The sequence below is a fragment of the Hippocampus comes genome, unplaced genomic scaffold (assembly GCF_001891065.2).
Source record: "Hippocampus comes isolate QL1 unplaced genomic scaffold, H_comes_QL1_v1.1 scaffold82, whole genome shotgun sequence".
Taxonomy (NCBI): Eukaryota; Metazoa; Chordata; class Actinopteri; order Syngnathiformes; family Syngnathidae; genus Hippocampus; species Hippocampus comes.
This window is the reverse complement of record NW_017805135.1, coordinates 4,728,110-4,749,151: the sequence shown is the minus strand read 5'-3', so window position 1 is coordinate 4,749,151 and position 21,042 is coordinate 4,728,110. Positions and strand designations below refer to the sequence as shown.

Genomic DNA, 21,042 nt, shown 5'->3' with positions numbered 1-21,042 from the left:
ATGAACGTTAAAAAAATAAATAAAAAGAAGAGTGGGAACTCTTTATTATAATTCCCTCTTTGTTTTCATTTTGTGTTGTTGTTCTTTGTTACATTTTGACACACCCAACTGTCATCAGAAGGACCATCTTTTCAAATGCCTTAGAGTAGACTTTCTACAAACCAAAATGGCACCTAATAAGAAAAGGGTCCTCACCGCTGGTTTACTTGATACCACAGACAAGCTGGGTTGAGGGGGGTTTAAATAGGGTCAAAGTTCACAGGCTTACTGCAAACAACAGGCAGCAGATAATGGGCCCATATCAAACAAAGGAACAAAGTTTACACTAGTAGTCTTCTGTTGGTGCTTTACACCAAAATGTCTCCTGAAAAAATAAGGATCCACACATCTTAGACAGGCCCCTTTATTGCTGTCTTTTTTGTTCGGAATTGAATTAATTTAAATTATTGAATGAACTAAGGCTGTGGTCAAAACAAAGCATACTTGCCAAACTCAGGTTAGCAGCTCTATCTAGTGGATACAAGTAAATAATGCAATCACCCCTTGGCCCCGCCGCTTATCAGCAGCTGTCAGCCTCTCTCACGCAGAGAGGAAAATCACCCAAACATGGGTCAATGCTTATAAAGTCACGTGTTCAGCTCAGAATAGCTCCTACATTCATCAAGGTTCCCTGATTTTTGGTTTCTAGATTGTATGAGGCCCCGATGATGTGACTGTCAACACACTATTGTACCCATTAAGGAGAAATTAAGAGACCTCACACACTGGTGGGAAAACATCCATGCATCAACTTTCTGAACCTGAATACCTGGGGGGGCGGTGAATCATGCATACATTCGAATTCTGAGATTTCTCAAAGGTCGCTGTGAGTATTGGTCCTCACACCACAATAAGTCCCCATGATGTGACAGTTAACAGATTGGTCCCCACAAAGACATCAAACCAGAAAACACACTTGCTCAATAAAAAAAAAAACAACCCCTTCAAACTTAATAGCTGCTGCATGTGCATGTTATGGGGTTTCCCCTCCTGATTTATGGTCCCCACACCACAAATGGTCGCAAGTTGGCATGAAAACTGAAAAAAACTTGGACCATAGCATCAAAGTAGCTCCTGCCATCATCCCAAGTGGTTTGTTTCATTGACTGTAATACCACATTTGTGGTCTCCGGAATATCCTTAATACCACACACACATCGGTGGCCAAATGGGCCAGTACTAAAAACTTCAGCTATCTTCACAATACCTGCTACATGCATATTATGAGATTTGTTTTTGGGTCCTCACAATGTGGCTGTTAACAGAGTTTTGTGACTACACAAATTCCTGAGAACACAGACACACGACTGAATATGAGCTCCTCATCTACGATGTCTCCTGCTCCAGACAGCGTTGATCACTGATATAGGCTATTTATCAAGCACATTCTCCTCCAAGGCAAACATGACATGTTTTATTTGACTTTCTTATTTGATTTGATGCCTTATTGATTCAATATGCCTGCTGGATGTGAGCGAAACTAGAACAAAACAGAATAATCACAAGAGGCACAATTTTAGAAACGAAGAGTTTATTCTCTACTTTTTTTGTTTGCGACTACAGAAAAGTTGAACGATTTAATTCCACACTGAAAAAAAGCTGGATGACATCACTTGCCTTCTTAAGTCCTGTTGTCTTTTTTGGGGGTTTTGTCTTGGTTTGCTTACCAATCACAACGATGATATTGCACGGCACTGAGAAAGCAGTCGCAAAAGCTCCCTGGGAGGGAATACAGCAAATCAAGTCGCACATGGGAAACCAACGCGATGACACGCACTGCAAACTGAAAACGCAACATGAATCCAAAGAAAACAACTGAAAAACACATTGATTATCAAAGGTGGGGAACCATTTACCGAGAAGGGGCCAGACTAAATCTTTGTTAAAAAAAAAAAAAAATTATACATATATTATAGTATATATTAATTATACAATAATTTCACCTGAGATCAATTATGAAAAATATATGTCCATCCATCCACCAATTATTCGAGTTGCATTTCTTCACGAGGGTTGCGGGCGTGCTGGAGCCTATCCCAGCGGTCTTTGGGCAGGAGGTGGGGGACACCCTGAACTGGTTGCGAATATGTCATTCTAATGATTCTCTCCTCGATCATCTATAACTGCTTCAAACAACAAGGCGTGTGCAGGAATAGTAGTTATGATTGCAAGACTGTCCATGTCGTATGTGTTCCGTTGTATTATTAATTTGTTATTTTATATTAACTGTTCTGTGAAGCGTTTTGTTACGGCTGCATCAGTTGTGAAAGCGCAATATAATTGAAGATGTATTGTATATTATATTGTAAACAGTAGATTGTCTTTAAAATATATTATACAAATATCAGGTCGTTATTTAAAAGATAATCAAACTCATAAAATAATAAAAAATAATTTGAAAATGTAAATAAATGGGGTCCAAATCTTGAGTATTTCAACATTTTCATGTTTTGTAATTAATATTATAACAATCAATCATTATTTATATGAAAAAAATTATTTCATTTATTTATATGCAATTTATAAAATAAAAATTCGAAAATTTATCAAATTTAACAACTTTACTAAAATGTAACATTTTGACAGAAAATGTAATAAAAATAGTCCAAAATGAGGTAAAAATGAATAGATTAAATTTATCTTAACATTTCAAATTTCCAAGAGCCACTGACCTCAATATCAATTTTGTATAACCGTTTAAGCAAGATTTCACTTTGTGTATGAGATATAACAAATACCAAAGTTCCCTGCAAATTTAGCAAATGTCCAGTTTATTCCCATGAAAAGTTTACAACTTGTAAGTCTAGTAATGATCTCTTGAAGTCTTTGGCATGACAAAAAAGGACATCGCACCGACAACAATATGCAGTAAACATAAAATAATAATAATAATAATAATAATAATAACAATAATATAAATAACACGGACATTCCATCAAACCAACACACACTTGGGAACTGATTCCGAGCGAGCTTTTTTGCACTTTTATTAGACTTTGCTCATATTCATGACATAAGTACGTAAATAACAGATACTTGATGAGGCAAGGCAGCAGGACCACGTCTGTTGAAAAAAATACAAGTTAGAAAAAAATAATAATAATGAAAAAAAAAAAATCTCCGTGGCACAGTGCCCTCCTCCTGGCAGACCGGCTGCCCGGCCCCCACTTCACCCGCCACTCGTGTGTGAACATGAAGGCAGCAAAGTGGGCAGAACTTGAAGCTTCCCAATTTTTCCAGCAGATTGTACATTTTGGACAGGAGATTCCCTCACACGACTACGCCTTCGACATCCTATACCCGTGAGAATGGCAAATATATATTAAAAAAATAATACAAATAAAAAAGTCTACCTCAATAATGCCAGTGCTTTTCAACATTATACATCGTTTTCACCATATTTTGGGGGTTCGTTTTAAAAATCTTTGGATGTGCAGTACTGTAATACCCATTTAAAAACAATAGAAAAACACGTATACATACAAACACTGTTCAAGAAATTTCAGCTTTTTTGGGGGGTGGGGATGGTCGTGGTGACGGCAGTGTTTAAAACACATGGAAATGCCTCACAAACGTAACGCTGTTTTTCTCTTTACCCCCTCCCCCTACAGTAGTATATACAAATCTAGAATTTCTACAAATGCATAAATTAAATTATAACAGTGGTTAAGGAAAGGGGGGAAAAAATTAACTGAAGAAACCACAGCACAGAAGTAGAGAAAAACGGGTGGGGTGGCGGAATTTTGAACACGTCACAATAGTTGGTTTTACCCTGTTAAAAATCAATAGTCTACCATCATAACTGAGCCGCTGAGAACTTGAGTGGGCTAACTCCGTTTTTGCCATTTGTAAGTTAAGTGCAGAATTAAAGAGAGAAAAGGAACCTTCGTGCTGTACTTCCAATTTTGACCTACAGGAGACAGTCTATTATTTCACCAAGCACTTAATTACAGTCTATCTCGGGTAAGAGTGCATGTGCATCTTCAAATAAGTGATTGTTATTGATCATTGTTCATTGACACGTGTAGACCATTGCTGCACTAAAAAAAAAAAATCATGAAAGCAAATAAAAATAAAAATAATAATTGTGAGTTCGCATACTGTCGTTCTCAGCGGCTCAAATACGACCCAAAATATACTTCTCCCTCCTTTCAATATACATCAACCCTGAAACACTTCTTGAAACAACAACAAAATGCGGAAAATCTATCACACTTGGTCGCAGAAAGTAGGCAAAGGAATCCGTCACTATGAGGTATTCATTCAGAGACATTTTGGAAAAGACATGCACGGCCAGAGTGAGAGAAAAAAGTGGCGGAGATGGGGAGGGAAGGAGGTTCGACAGAGTCGCTTTGGTATGACTTCATTGCATGCGCTGGCGATGAAAAAAAAGTGATTTTAAGCAGAGGAAAAAAACAGGGGGCGGGGTTTCCTTGGGCAGTGGCGGCCCTTCGACAGGCTTGAGGTAATTCAAAGGAGAGAAGAGAGGTCAAGAGCGGTTCAACACTTTGGTTCAAGCAAGGCACTCGTCCTGGGAGTGTGAAGGAGGAGAAAGAGGAGGGGAGGATTGCGACGCTGTCAGGAGCATGAGGAGGATGAAGAAGATAACCCCCCCCCGCCCCCCCGCCCACCCCCCAAGCAAGCAGGAGGCAGAGGTTAGGAGGAGGCACAGTGGAACCTCGGAAGTTGAAAGTTGGAATTTGAGCAACAAAAAATAAATAAAACTGCAAGTGGGATTCTCGAAGTGCTGTACAAGTTCCACTGGTGGTATTCGGGCTCCCTCTAGCGGTACGTAAAATAATCGCTGCCTAAGTACAATTCAGTTGTAATTCATTTTGAAGTGTTTTCATCTTTTCATTTTGTTTTTATTTAACTTTTATGTGCAGTCTAAAAGATTAATAGACAAGTAAATCAATTAAGGTGTTTTCCAATATCCAAGAACAGTACCAGTGTTCTAAAATAATGTTATAGTGTCCTCCACTAATATTAAATATAGTTTTTAGGAAGATAAGCCCGGTCTGTTTTTTAGACTTAAAGCTAATTATTTTTGTAGGCGGTGGTTGAAAAGGCACTGCACTAAAAATTAAGAAAACAACAAAGGACACTGTGTGTTTGGCTTTTTTGTTAGCTGTTTTGGCAGCAAAACAATGCAATGAAAAAAGGTGAGAAGAGAAGATACTGAATTTAAAAAATTAAGATGACACTGAATTGTTTTTAATTAAGATTTGTTCATATTTTTATGTTTCATAACTCAAATATTAATTAATTATAATTCCTTTGAGTCGGAATTTGGGGGGGATATCGTGTGAAAAAAATGGAAATCTGCTTTTAAAGTAGTTTAGTTTTGCTTGACTTTAGAGGTTCCACTGTGTATGTTTATTAGCAAAGAACCACTTTTCATAATTTTCTTGACAGCTTTTACATGTTCTGTGACAAATTTGGAGATTTAAAGGGGAAGTCAACTCAAAAATGTTCTCGACAATAATATGTTCTATGCGGCCCCACTAATCTAAACACGATTAATATTATGGATCAATTTGCAAAATCCGCAACGACAACGACTGTCACGGCTCACCTGATTTCTGGGTTTGGTCACGTGTCATTCGCAAGATGAGCCCTTTGGCATTGTGATGTCATCTTGAGTCGACAGCAAGTGGCAAAATAGATAATTAAAGATGGGGAAAAAATATGGGTGCACTTTGCTTCTTGATTCATATTCCACAAACACAATATTCATCAGAATGCCGTATTTAAACAAAATTTTGACTTGGTTTCCCCTTTAACTCCTACATATGTGCAGTATATATGGCAGGAAGTAAGTTGACTGCGAGGTGCCACCCCCCGCATGTGCCAGTTTGAAAGTGTTAGAGTTTGTGGAGTGAAATGTAATTTATGGAAAGCCTTTATTTTCCAACAGAAAAGCAAACATTTCCAAATCTTGTGTCTTTTTCCCCACCGGCCACAAAATTTGAACATACAGTGTTCCCTTACTTTTCGCAAGTGATACATTCCAAGCCTGCCCACAATTGGAGGATTTCCACAAAGTCGAGGTGGACTTTTTTTGGGAGGGGTAGGGGGGGATTTACGAGGAGATTTACAACCTTTCAGTCTCTCCGAACACACACACTCTCAGAGTAGTGCATGGGCGTCAGAGTGAATTTCCGAACGCAACCCTAACGTCCATGGTCTCGGTTTTATCTGTTTCGTAAAACAGATTTACCGCTGGAAAAAAAACATTTCTTGACTGATTCGACGAAGAAGAAAGAAAAAATAGGAATAAAATATACGAAATAACCATGTGAAATTGAAATCAATCAAGTTATGTTCACAAATAAAAATCCGTGATAGAGTGAATCCGCAATAACCGAACCGCAAAGTAGCGAGGGAACACTGTAAATGCTTTTTGTTGGACAACAATAGTATATTTCACGCCACCAATGTGACTATCTACAGAGCGAGAATCGAGAGCAGGATCGCACTTGGGGAAGATGTGAAGGCAGTGTGTGTGTGCGTGTGTGTGTGTGTGTGTGTGTGTGTGTGTGTGTGTGTGTGTGTGTGTGTGTGCGCGTGCGTGTGTGTGTGTGCGCGCGTGCGTGTGTGTGTGTGTGTGTGTGTGTGTGTGTGTTTTACAACATTTTCACCACCACTCACAGAGGCCGTGCATTGAAAAAAGAAAAAAAAAAAGCAACAACAAACCTTTGGTTATCTTTGGTATCGTCAAAGTGATAGAAATCACATATGGAACTTGAGTGAGGTAGCATCTTTGGTTTCACGCTAGAAAACATCAGCAGGTGACACATTGTTTGGTTGGGTGTTCAGGAAGCGTCTCTATCTTTTTTTTCTGCTCCTTCTGATAAATGTAGAGCTGCTAACTGTGGCCTTGAGGAAAACAAGGAGGAGGAGGAGGAGGAAGAGGAGGATGACAAGGGGCCCGGCTAATTTATCAAACATGTTACGCTTCCCCATGTGTAGTGCTTTCCTCCTTGTGCTGAAATGCATAGCTTTCCAGGCTTTGGATTGTTGCGGGAAGGGAAAGGGACCTGATTGGACCATTGATCTTGTCCACTTGACATGTTTGATGGACACGCAAATCAATACAATAAATAAAAGCAACACACGATATTTGACTCACAGTGACAACACGTTTTGATTGGCCTTCACAGCGAGCGTTAACAGTAACATTCCACACCGCTCGTTGCGCGGATAAAACTGATTAACAAGGCATCCATAAGGCAAAAAGTTTGACTCTTGTGTCACGCTAAAATGATTTAAATGTGATTTCGGGTGTGAAGTCACTGCTAAGTGTAGTGGTTCACATACATTTTTCTTTGGTTAAATGTGAGCTGGAATAGGCTCCAGTTCTTGCCCTGATCCTGAACAGAATAAACTCCCAAAAGGAAAAAAAAAACACGGAAAGTTAGGAATGTTGTACAAATAATGTGACCCCAAACACAATAAATGCAAAAGAAGGATGCATGGACTAAGAACATACCAACATGAATAATGTAGTGGTTCACATTTCTTACCATTATAATACCCGATAAGACCCTAAACAGGATGAACGCTACAGAAAAATCGATGGATGAATGGACGAAAATTCAAGCGTGTTGAGTTATTAGTAGTATAGTGGTTTGCATGGTGCCTTGACACCAGCACCTGACATGCCCCCTAAACCCTCCCAAATTGATGGACGATTACATATGTTGCACTGTTGTTACTGCAGCAAAAAAAAAACAAAAAACAAAAGAAAAAATTCAGATGGATAACTGGTTAGGAATATTGCAAGATGGCTAGTGTAGTGGTTCACATAGCTTCGAACAGCTCTAAATCAACTGAGATATGCGCCTACTGACAAGCTGAATATGGTAAAAGTTCAACAAAACAGATGGATGGATGACTTACCAATAGTGCTTCATGGGTAGAGTAGCGGTTCACATAGCAACTGCCCTAAATCAACTGGGATATGCTCCTGCCGTAACCCTGAACAGAATAAAGAACATGGGAGGATGTATGACTGGGAATGTAGCAGCAGTGGCTGGGTTAAAAAAAAAAATTACAAAATATCTTTGGTCAATAGCACCGCTCTCGCATTTTTTTTTTTTGTGGAGGCTACATGAGTGAGGCTTTGGTTTCTCTGGTTTAAAAACGACGTTTCAGCACGTCGGAAGGAAAGCACTACATCGTGATCCAGGGTTGGAATTTGGGGCTCGCGGTCTACGCGATGGAATTGATTTCCTCCTGTTTACTATCCATGGATCCGGGAAAAGACGTCAGTCCGCGCTGTTCGGCGCCACCTCCGGCGGTCAGCAGGGATGAAATAGAAATTAAAAAAAAGCAGTCGCTCCCGTGGGATTTAAATTTCTTTAACATTGATTGGCCAAATCCCACTGGAGCTCCGCAGATCAGACTGATTAGAACATCCATTTTGGGAGTCAAGATAGCGACAGTGGGAAGGGGACGCAGGGGTTGTCGTAAAGCTAGAGACCAGTGAGCGTAGGTGAGTACAAGAAAAGGGGGGATGGTAGTCTTTTTGCAGTGTGTAACACAAACAAGTCAAAGCAGGTCAAACAAGAAAGAAGAAGTCTTTGGTTTGTTTTTTTCTCTCATCTTTGGATACTATAAATATGAATGTAGTACAGATTTAAGGGCAAAAATGTGAGGTCTTTTGTAAGGTTCTCTTAAGTTTTAAAGCTTTTCCACCGAGTCGAGTCCATGAGTAAGGGTCAAAAGCGCACTCCCGGTCCTTCTTCAGGCTTTGGTGCAGGCGCTGAGGCCGACGCCGGGCGGGTGGCCGGAGCCGTCGTCGACCCACTTGTCCAGGCTGCGGCGGCGCGCGTTCATGAAGAAGTTGCTGACCGTGGCGAGTTCCAGGCCCAGCTGCTGAGCGATGGTCAGCTGCAGTTCTTTGGATGGACGCTTGTTCTCCTTGAAGATGGCGTGGAGGGTCCGCCGTTGCACGTCCGTGAACACCAGGCGGGGCTTCTTGGCCGCCGGGTTGCCCCGTTCGCTGCGGCCATGGTCCTGTTCCTTGCGCTTGCACGCTGAGGAGAGGCCAGTAAAGACAAAAGGGAGCAGGGATGTGAGTCGTCAGAAACCTCTCTCACGATGCAAACATCGCCCCATACCACAATAGAATTATTCAAATAAGACATTTCAAATATTAAAGGCCTTTCTTGATCTGATCAAACAATAATTCAAAATTAGAAACATCTCTGACTTTGACCAAAGCCATTGAAATGAATGAAAACGCCACTGATCCAGTCCAGCCAGCCAAAACCCTCACAAAAACATTTGGAATGTGTTTTTAATGAAAATATAACACTCTACAATGTTTTATTTTATAAAAACATACAGTCGTAACGTCATGAAACACAATCTATCCATCCATCCATGTTCCGATTCACTTTATCTTCACAGGGGTTGCGGGGGGTACGGGAGCCTATCCCAGCCGTCTTTGGGCAGTAGGCGGGGGACACCCTGAATCGGTTGCCAGCCAATCGCAGGGCACACAGAGACGAACAACCATCCACGCTAACACTCTCACCTCGGGACAATTACGAGTGTTCAGTCAGCCTGCCATGCATGTTTTTGGAATGTGGGAAGAAACCGGAGTACCCGGAGAAAACCCACACAGGCACGGGGAGAACATGTAAACGCCACACAGGGAGGCCGGAGCTAGAATTGAACCCGGTACCTCTGAACTGTGAGGTTGATGTGCGAACCACTGGATGCCTTTGTGGTTACTGTTTTGTTTGCTTCCAAGCCTTTGTTGTTGAGAAGTGGATACTGTGTGCATTTTGAGCATGATACTCTTCTGTACATTTGCTCAGTAAAAAAAAAGACATTTTCACCCATTTAAAAAAAAAACCTTTTGGTCACACATCTGGTTAGGAAGTGTGAGGTCCTATGTGGCCGCCTAGCAGCGCTGCTGAAACATTTTGGCCCTCTCTGTCGTTTATGTTGCCTATCCTTGCCTGAGGCTATTTCTGAATGCTTTGTTCGCAGTCACTGGAAATAACAGCAGCTGCTGTGTGACCTGGTGTACTCCACTCAATACCTTTGCTCTGTACAAGTTCTTCTTTCTTTCAAGAAATGAACTATAAAGGCAGCTTGCTGTGTTTTCCAGTATTTATGACAGCCACACACGTCTCATGAGTTATATTATAGGGTGCCCGGCTATAACGTCATGTAATGATCTGATAAGGAGTCAGCTGCCATATGGAATAAATTCACTGTAACATCATTGATTTATTGATCCCTGTGGGAAATTTGCTATGTTAAGGTGACTGTCACAGACTAAAAATAGGCTCAGTACAAAAAACGGGCTAACTATTAAAAACAATATCAAATATGAGAAAAAGAAATAAATCAAATGAACCCAGGTAATATTGGATGGGCGCTGGCACCTATTTTCGGCTTACAACCTGGACTGGTTGGCAAGTCAGTTGCAGGGCACGTTCAGTGTAGACAAACAAACATTCAAACTCATGTTCATCCCTATATGGACATGTTTTGAGGTTTCGATGAACTTAACATGAATGTTTTTGGAATGTGGGAAGTGGCCAGAGAAAGCCAACACAGGGGACTTCTTAACTGTGAGGTAGATGTGCAAACCACTCGCTAACCATGATGCCCTTGTTCAAGGGTTCTATTACTCCACCTCTCACTAATATTTGAAAACGGCGCTAAAAGGGGGCGTTTTCTGGACTCCAGACAACCTTTGAGACTCTGGAGGACTCTCGGTCTTGTGAGGAGGGAGATGGTTGGGCGTGGTCTAAAGAATACCACCTAAGACTAAAGTACGACCTAAAAAAAATCGTTTCTATGCTATGTTCAAAAATCACAAACCCGAAAATGGTAATAAAAATGTTCGCAAACGCTACTATTCCAATTCCAACTCACTACGGAGGTGTGTACGAGTTTGAGTGTGTTCTAGATGCCATGGAGGTAGAGCATTTACGTCAGGATTCCGGAAGTGGTGTCAGAAGGCCCTGCTTGTCCAATCCAGACGGGAGAAAGCCACAATAACATGCAGTGCAGTGTTTAACCTGAGGATGGCGCCACACATGTATTTTTTTTCTGCCCCAAATTCAAGACTTCAACAAACATGCACTAAAATGTCAATAATGACGAGGACTTGTGGGAAAAGATTAGTAGACTCGGGTTTGTACAATTTATCAGCCCCTTTAAGAATAATGAAAAATGAAATGTTCCAAACATCTTTCCGGAGCATCCAGCTAAATGTAAATTGCACAGAGCACCACAATTGAGAGGTTCTAGGTTCGATCCCCCCCCCCCCCCCCCCCCCCCCCCCCCCCGTTTTTTTGACCACGACAGTGCTGATGAACAGCAACAGAGGGGAAAAAACAGTGGCTTCTGTCCATGGTGCTGAAAACACGAAGTCGCAAAAAACTCACTCGCAAGTGAGCTGGACCCCATCGTCAGGAACACCCTGAACTAATCACCAGCCAACCGTAAGATTACATGGACAAACGTCCATATCCATGCATATTCACATCCGTGCACAAGTTGGAGTTTTCGGTGCATCTCACGTTCACATTTTCCAATGCTAATAGTGAACCAACGCAACAGGCAAACTCCATAAAGCAAGGCTGAGAGTCGAACCCAGAACCTCTTGACTGTGTGGCAGATGTGGCTATACTACCAAACACATCGTCCTGCCTACACCACACAGACCCTCAAGAAAAGAAGCAATTCAACGAACGAACGGATCTAGCTACTTTCCATCAAATTTTTTGGGAGGCTCACTTCTCCCATTCAAGGAGCGATCTAATAGACCGGGAGAGCACAGACTTGGGTGGCTCATAAGCACACCAGAAGCTATTAGAAACATCTCAATTGAGTCCATGAAAAACAATCAAGGTTTTGCTCTTACGCTCAGTTGTTGTTGATATGTTGAGAAACAGGGAATCCGAAATGCAACCACAATAAACATGTTGCTCTGAGAGTGCGTCAAAACACATTTGACTTTTAATCATTTTCACCAGTTTATTTTCAAGCTCAAACTTGGCGCCCTCGTACCAGATTTCAGCACACGATAAGTGGAGCCGGATTATAATAACAATCATAATAATAATAATAATAATAATAATAATCATAATAATAATACCCATGACCAACAATGCGTGTCCCCTAGTGCCGCTAAACATTAACTCCTAGTGCAGAAGCTGCTATAATAAATCAGGAGGAGTGAAGGCCACGGAGACAGGGGGAGAGACCTGGCACGGCCTGGACATCGGCTCGCAACACATACACAGCCACACACACACACACACACACACACACACACACACACACACACACACACACACACACACACACACACACACACACACTGTGGTTGATCCCAGCTAATCATTACAAGCAGCAGGGATAACTACACACTGTGGTCCACTGGGTTTTTTTTTGGGGGGGGGGGTTGCCTAGAACTAACAATATAATAATAATAATAATAATATTCGTTATTATTATAAACATAATTGGGACCTGGAGTGGGCAGATGAAGTTGTTTTCCTGATATTAATCTCCAGTTTATTTACAGGAACCAGTTGAGATACAATGTGGGAGAGAAAATGGAACTTTCTTTAGTTTGAAGGGTGTAAGCACACTTGGTCAATTGAAGTTTTGTGGAAACCGAAGCTAAGAATTTATATTTTGGTGAAAAATCATATTGGTCCCGAACCATATATGTCACACCTGACAAGCGATCAGTGTGTGTTCAGTTGAGGTGTGGGACCTTGCTTGTGTCTCTGGCTCTGGAAACTGGACGTTTCCACTCCATCCCAGAGGAGGAGCAGAGTTGTTGTTTGTGTCAGTTAAATGATATTGAAATTAAAATGGTATTTTTTTTGTTTTATTGTCCTCTACATCATGGCTTAAGAAGACTATTTATTCTACAAACTGTCCAATGTGGCTGTCTGCAATGCCAGATGAGGAAAGACTCAAGTATCTATTTAAGTATAAGCATATTATATGGTTCAGTTTGTGACGGAAGGGGAGGGGCCTCTTTCTTTGACATATTTGTGAATGCCTGCCTATTTTTGTGTTTAAAATCTCATGTGGGCCGGGCACCTTTGGTGGTGCATGACACTAATAAGAAATAAACTAACCATATTTATACAGTAGCAATGTTGGGCAACATATAGCTCGTGGGCCATATCCTGATCTGGAGAACATTTGATCCGGCCATTGCAATGCAGGACATTTAGCTCAAATGTTCATGATTTACACTAATAAGAAACATTTATTTGATTGTTGCATTGTATTTTAGCATTAGTTTTGTATGGCCTAGATCTGATTTTCTAAAAACCATAAGTACCAAACATGTTATTGTTAGACAGCCAGACTATGACTAAATACATACAAAAAATACATTATTTAAAAAAAATGATGAATGTGGATAGATCCAGCCATGTTTTTTTTTATTCCATTAGATTCTGTTCTGCAATTTTGAATGCATGGGGTGGAATTGTATACATGAGGGAAAATGAGAAAAGGCCTGAGATTAATTTCAGAAGGCCAAAATCAATAAGCATGTCGCATCAAATTCAGCACAGTGTCTTTCGAAAACACTCAGGGGATGACCAAATTAACAAGGCAATACCCAGTCCTCATAAATATCCAGAAATATATCATTAGCATTTTTGAAATTGTCCTGTGCAACTTTCATTTTGAAACAATTTATCTGAATATTTGAAGCTATGGCCATGTCGTGTGATTTAAGGGCCATTTAAAAAATAAAAATATTGTCTGAATGATAACAATGATGAAATCACATTTGAGGACATAGCCGAATGCAATCGTGATTCCTGAGCCTTTTTTTAAGTAAAAAAAGGACATTTCCTCTCCAGATTAAATGATTAAAATAAAAGGAAATGCACTAATATATTAAAAACGCACAATCATTTGCCTTCCGTATTTAAAAAGTACTCACATTTAAATGCATTTCTTCTATTTTTTATTGTACAATTGTAAATAAAGTTCTCACGCGCACACACACAACAGCAGAAGCCTGGAGAACTAATCAATGGCGATGAAATACACGCATACGCACCAGCGCGCACACACTCACGCTTACAATAAAGTCCGCGGAATTACCTTTATTTCCAACTAAAAAACGCACACATGCGCAGCCCATCGATTAGCCTCATTAATTTTGGGAAGAAAAAAAATCATTTTGAGTCTGTGTGTGCGTGTGTGCGTGTGTGTGTGTGTGTGTGTGTGTGTGTGTGTGTGTGTGTGTGTGTGTGTGTGTGTGTGTGTGAGTGATTGAGTGAGCGAGTGAGTGCGCGCACGCACGTGTGCTTTAATGGACTCCTGACTACCACAGGGACAAATTAATATGGGGGGGGCACACCACAGTCGGGAATAAATAAACATAACCACCACTGAACTTCAGTGGATTGTGGGACAATAAAGTCCCATTCAGGAAGGGATACAAATCACTGCACAAACAAAGGCCTGTAAATGTGCGCTGGGACCAAGAACAAGGCCAGAAAAAAAAAAAAGGCGGCTGCTCGGGTGCAAGTGTACACCAAAATAAAGACTAACGATTCCTCGTGCAAGGATCGACTTACTTTACAAGAGCACGGGGTCGATAGTGGGAGGTAAAACGACACCAAAAACGACCATGCACACAAACACCCGACACAACTAAATGAATAAAGAAAAAAAGGAAAGAAAAATATCAGCAGGCCACTCCTTAACCTATTTTAATTGGAATGCATGGAAAAATATAGAATCATGCACTTGGATTGATGTTTATAATCAATCCATAAGCAGTCAAATACGAGAATATAGCAAACACAAATCACTTTAAAGAACATTGACACTGAAGGCTACTTGTTGTTATTTATTGTGTTTATGTGATAAAAAACTACAGCAGTTTAAATTCCCAAAGCAATTGCATGTAAAAATACAATAAAGATGGAGCTGAATCAATCAAAGTCAAATACTAGAATAATGTAAGCTACAGCAAAACCGAAGACAACTTGCTGATATTCATATATGATTATGACCATATCACATAGGATAGTTGAATTGAAATGCTCGCAAAAATTGCCTACACTAAACTACAGTTGACGCATAAGCAATCGAATATGACGAAATCAATCACGTTATGTGCTCTGATTGCGAAACGAAACAAAAACGGAGTTTAAATTCCCAGCCCACTTGACCTGCTTATTGATTATTATGAATAATAAAGCAGCCTTGAGAGTCAATGCTGACGAGAGCAGCATGCAATTGTACTGAAAAGAGAAGAAAATGAGGCTTTACCGAGGCTTCGCTCACCTGCGAGCCTGAGCGCACTCATGCGCTGGAACTCAGGCTCCTGCAGCCACTTCCACATGCGGCGAAAGGTCTCTCTGCCGGACTTGAGCTTGGACCAGGGTTTGGGGTTCCTCAGCAGGTCGGACAGGGTCCCCTGACCACAGTCGGGAATAAATAAACATAACCACCACTGAACTTCAGTGGATTGTGGGACAATAAAGTCCCATTCAGGAAGGGATACAAATCACTGCACAAACAAAGGCCTGTAAATGTGCGCTGGGACCAAGAACAAGGCCAGAAAAAAAAAAAAGGCGGCTGCTCGGGTGCAAGTGTACACCAAAATAAAGACTAACGATTCCTCGTGCAAGGATCGACTTACTTTACAAGAGCACGGGGTCGATAGTGGGAGGTAAAACGACACCAAAAACGACCATGCACACAAACACCCGACACAACTAAATGAATAAAGAAAAAAAGGAAAGAAAAATATCAGCAGGCCACTCCTTAACCTATTTTAATTGGAATGCATGGAAAAATATAGAATCATGCACTTGGATTGATGTTTATAATCAATCCATAAGCAGTCAAATACGAGAATATAGCAAACACAAATCACTTTAAAGAACATTGACACTGAAGGCTACTTGTTGTTATTTATTGTGTTTATGTGATAAAAAACTACAGCAGTTTAAATTCCCAAAGCAATTGCATGTAAAAATACAATAAAGATGGAGCTGAATCAATCAAAGTCAAATACTAGAATAATGTAAGCTACAGCAAAACCGAAGACAACTTGCTGATATTCATATATGATTATGACCATATCACATAGGATAGTTGAATTGAAATGCTCGCAAAAATTGCCTACACTAAACTACAGTTGACGCATAAGCAATCGAATATGACGAAATCAATCACGTTATGTGCTCTGATTGCGAAACGAAACAAAAACGGAGTTTAAATTCCCAGCCCACTTGACCTGCTTATTGATTATTATGAATAATAAAGCAGCCTTGAGAGTCAATGCTGACGAGAGCAGCATGCAATTGTACTGAAAAGAGAAGAAAATGAGGCTTTACCGAGGCTTCGCTCACCTGCGAGCCTGAGCGCACTCATGCGCTGGAACTCAGGCTCCTGCAGCCACTTCCACATGCGGCGAAAGGTCTCTCTGCCGGACTTGAGCTTGGACCAGGGTTTGGGGTTCCTCAGCAGGTCGGACAGGGTCCCCTGGGACCGGCACAGGACGCGCTGGGCGAAGATGGCTTGGGGGATGCTGTAGCGCTTGAGCTCCGTGGTGATCCTCTGCGCCACCTCTTTGGTATTCACTTCCTCCATCTGGCCTCCTCCTCCGCCTCCTCCACCGCCGTTGATGGCTCCTTGCTGTCCGAGCGCGGAGGCCTGCTCCCGGCCGCCACTTAGCCCCTGGCCGTGGCCCTGCGCTCCGAGGTGGGCGTGCGGATGGTGATGCAGACCGTTCAACTGCACCATCCCCGCCGTGGAGCTCATGTGCTGCTCTGTGTGGCGGCCGAGCATGGCCGGATGGTGCGCCTCGAAGCCGCTGGGAGTCAGCATCTTCTCCCCGGGCATGGCGGCGCCCGGGTGGGCGTAAGGTGGTAGGCCGGCTTGGCTCGTGTGGATACCCGCAAGACCGGAGCCGGACAGCGGGGATAGACTCTGGCCCATGCAGGGGTCCTTGTGGTGGTAGGCGGGGTAGAGAGTGTTCATGGGAGCCAGACTGCGGTCCTCTCGCATGAGCGTGAAGCTGCCGCTGACGTTGCCCGGGATCCTCTGGTGCGGATGCGGGTGATGGGGATGCGGGTGTGAGGGGTGGTGGTGGTGATGATGGTGCGGGGGAAACTTGTCGGATACGGTGGAGATGGGGGGCAAAGGCTGCAGGGGGGTCAAGGTGGTGTAGGTGCTGCTGGCGCTCATGCCGGGAGCTTCGCACATGCTGATGGCCGGGTGTAGGTGTCCCGGATGATGGTGGTGATAGTCTCCGTTGTCCAGGAGGGTTGCCATACCCATGGCGCGGTGGCTCAGCCCCCGCGGGCTCGGACGCGAGTGCGGACTGTGGCCGCTCAGCAGCTCCCCGTGGCTGCTTACGGAGTCATGGCCGTGCAGGTCGCCTATATTTTCCATCGACAGCTGAGCATTCATGGTCCGGGCGGCTCTGTGAACCGACCATCTATGTGACCTGCTTAGCTGGCGCCCCCCACCCCTGAAAGTCGTAATAGTTAAATTCTTTTGTTCTTTTTTCTTTTTCTTATAATAAAAAAAAAATCTTACTACTTCGGTTCCGTCTTCTAAATCCACGCTTTCTTCATTGATAAATATTTATCTTTTAAATGCCTTGTATTATTTCTTTCCTTTGTAAATCAAGCCCCCCCACCACCAGCCAGCTGTCCTTGCGCTCCGGTCGGGTGCCGCGCCATATCTCTCTCTCGCTCTGTTTGTGTGGGTCCACCACTGCAGCGTCTGCACATGCGCACACCAAGTCTCTCTCTCTCTCTCTCTCTCTCTCTCTCTCTCTCTCTCTCTCTCTCTCTGAGTCGCGCCCCTTTGCATGACGTCACATCACACGCCTCACTTAAGGAAGACAGGTGGCATTTACGTTTTAATATATCTTCAATTTCTTGTACATGAAGGGTGGAGGATGTATGAAAAGAATAACGTGATTAAAAAAAAAACATCGATAAATCGCCCTCTCTCATTTGTGGGGGGCGGGGGGGGGGGGAATAATCGCTATTATATCCGGACTTTGTTATCGAGCCACCTTAAATTACGCAAAGTGCACTCCACTTCCGGGTTCATTTGCGGCTCCGTTCGCTACCCCCGGCCCCCTTAAACACTTTTCGACCTCTTCCGCAAAAATTTAAACTCGTCATTGATTTAATTCATGGTCACCTCTCAAGTTCACAGGCACTTGTTCATTAGGGCGGCAGCCCCCCTCCTGAACGACCCCCACCCCGCTCCCAACGCCTGTTTGCGAAGAATGTGGCGGTTTAAACCAAACGTAGGGAGACTGCGGTACCTTCGTCTTTGATAGACCACCATGAGCAGATGTGTCTATTGTTCAAATACAGGGCTTAACGACCCAAGCCTAGCACTGTGCGCATGTGTTTGGGTAAGTCACATTGAACCCTAAAAGTTAAAGAAATACATTTAATTATACTTAAATGCCATTTGAGCAGAAGAACACCTAATTTTTGAAAATAGGGCCAGATGACCGGTTACAGCTCTTGTTTCTTATAAAGTGCATGTTCTAATAATAAATCAAGGTATAATAGTAGCCTGTCAAGACCTAAATTGGATTGGGTTTTTTTTGCATGTTAATTTCAGTGTAAATGCTTATTTCAAAGTCACGTTCATACAAAATCCACAGTCAGTTGAAAAAATAAAATAAAATCTCATGTCTATGTAACCCCAAGAACTATCCAAAAAGTTGACCAAATTCTTTCTAATAAATGCGGATCAAACATAGTAATCAAATAGAAGTCAAATCTGCTTTTAGGGAAAATTTCACCAAGAAATGTAACTCAAATGTTCTCATATTTGGCTTTCTCAAAACTTGACCACATAGAAGAACGCAGTTTTGTGTAAAAAGTTGAAGATCATTGAACCTTAATAGATTTAGAGCGGCATCTAAATTGACAGACAAGACAATTTCTTCTGGCATAAAGTGCACGTATCTGTCACCTTACAATGTATCCATATCATCAGATAGTCATTCAACACAATACTACCAAGATATTGGCACTCAGTAACAAAGCAAATAAACAAAATACATGTAGAATATGGACGTGTCCCCCATCCCTCATGCATTCTTCAATTTGTCTGAATGGAAAAAAATGTGGAGCTGAAAGAGAAGCCCCTGTTTTACAGAAACTTATGTTGTTCAAAAACAGAGCCACAAGTTCAACATATGCACAGCCAGGGAGGAAAATACATTTTACATTCACAAAAGTGAGGCGCCGAGTAGGTGTCTCAAAACTAAAAGAAGAATTGTAATGCAACTTTTCATACCCCTCTAACTTTTTCAGAAAAGCGTGTAACAACAATCCAAGCAACTTTTTGTTGTGTTATTGGACACTCCCAGAAGATAAAGAAATCAGGAGCTATTCACCCATCTACAGTATGTCCACAGTGCAAATGAATGGGATATGCGTGAGGCCACCTCTGGCAATTTTAACAATATACTTTATGTTTAGTGACTTTTCAAACCCCTGTGGTGACTATTTAAAAAAAAAAACAACAAGCAACTTTTTGTGGTATAATCAGAAACTTCCGTAGACTTTTAGACTCCCTCCAGAGCAGGAGATGTTCACCCCTCAACCTGCAAAAAAAGGCATTTATGCAAAGCTATGACATTTAAAGGCGAAATGTGAAAAAAAACAAACAAACAAAAAAACGGCGGAGATATACAGTATGATACACATTCAAATTTATTTCGCACATTTCAGACAAAAGACAACCCAATGTGCTTCACAAACCCAAAGAAACAACACCTAAAAGCATTTACAAAGAGCACAGCTGAAGAGATGACAATTACAAAAAATTGTGAGCAAAGACCTTTCTTTCTGAAACAGCTCGCGATACACCAATGTGTCAAACTACCACAGTATAGCGCCAACTACTGCTGAGGAGGACTTACTCGATGTCAGATTGAAGTTGCCATGTGTGACACGTTCGAAGCTGCCTTGCATTGCATTGAAGGATCGGTGGCTGGTATCAGCAACCTGCATGAATATGATACCTTAAAATGAGGCTGGTATCGGCACCATTACCGATACCTGGTAGCAGTAATCACCCAACTGTAATTAGTGCAGCAGTGCATGACATTATCAAAACCAATTATCTCTTACCCGCAAACACAACATTCGAATGTTGGCTGCCTATCGGTATACCAGTTGGTATTACAGTGCAGTAAGTGTCATCCTTGAAAATGTCAGCTCTTCACTTGGAAAAACTTGGCGTGACGGCAATATGATGTGGAATCGCTACAGTAGAGTACACAGCAAAGATTTACTTGGTAGCTTAATTCATGGGTGGCCAGGCACTCCCAAAACTCAACTATTTGCATTGAAGTCATTAAAAAGTCTATTTTTGATAATACGTCTCCTTTAATGGAGGAACCCTGTTCACATGAGATCAAGGGCCGTTTAGACTAAAACGGCGGCAGGCGAGGCGACAGCTTGCAGTGGTCAGTACCCTGCTGGACTCCCCCTCGCCACTGAATGGGGGGACATGTCAAAGGTGACGCTTCAAGACTCCGAAAGCCAACATCTGCGGGTGTGTAGGAGAGCGGCCGGTGGGTGGGCAACGGATTAACCTTTCAGACTTTTCCCTGTCCCGGACCTGCTAAGGGGGCCCTCGCATCTGTCAGAGGGTCCCTACAATGGAGATGGCGCTCGCTTGAAACGACTCAAACAAAAGAAAAGAAGAAGAAGAAGAGAAAAAGGAGTTAAAGAAGTTAAACTGTCTCTGATGTGAAGTCAATGTCAACGCCGTGTGCGTGACGTGTGTCTGGACAGAAGGAGACTCAATTCTTTCCCAAAAAAAGTGTGCCTGACCAAGCGTGCTCAGAATGGACACACGGGCGCGCGCACACACACACACACACACACACACACACACACACACACACACACACGATTGGAAATGAACTGGAAATGCCAACACGCTGTCAGGACACACATTGTGATTTATAAGGTA

At 42.2% G+C, this 21,042-nt stretch overlaps 1 protein-coding gene across 1 annotated transcript; it reads right to left on the bottom strand.

The window, feature by feature from the left end:
• Positions 1-6,624: 6,624 nt before the first annotated feature.
• Positions 6,625-18,222, bottom strand: onecut1 (one cut homeobox 1). Its single transcript, XM_019866824.1, has 2 exons — positions 16,425-18,222; positions 6,625-9,080 (listed from the first exon to the last, which is right to left on the bottom strand). The coding sequence occupies exons 1-2, from the start codon at positions 17,485-17,487 to the stop codon at positions 8,788-8,790; spliced, it is 1,356 nt and encodes a 451-aa protein (XP_019722383.1). The 5' UTR covers positions 17,488-18,222; the 3' UTR covers positions 6,625-8,787.
• Positions 18,223-21,042: the final 2,820 nt, after the last annotated feature.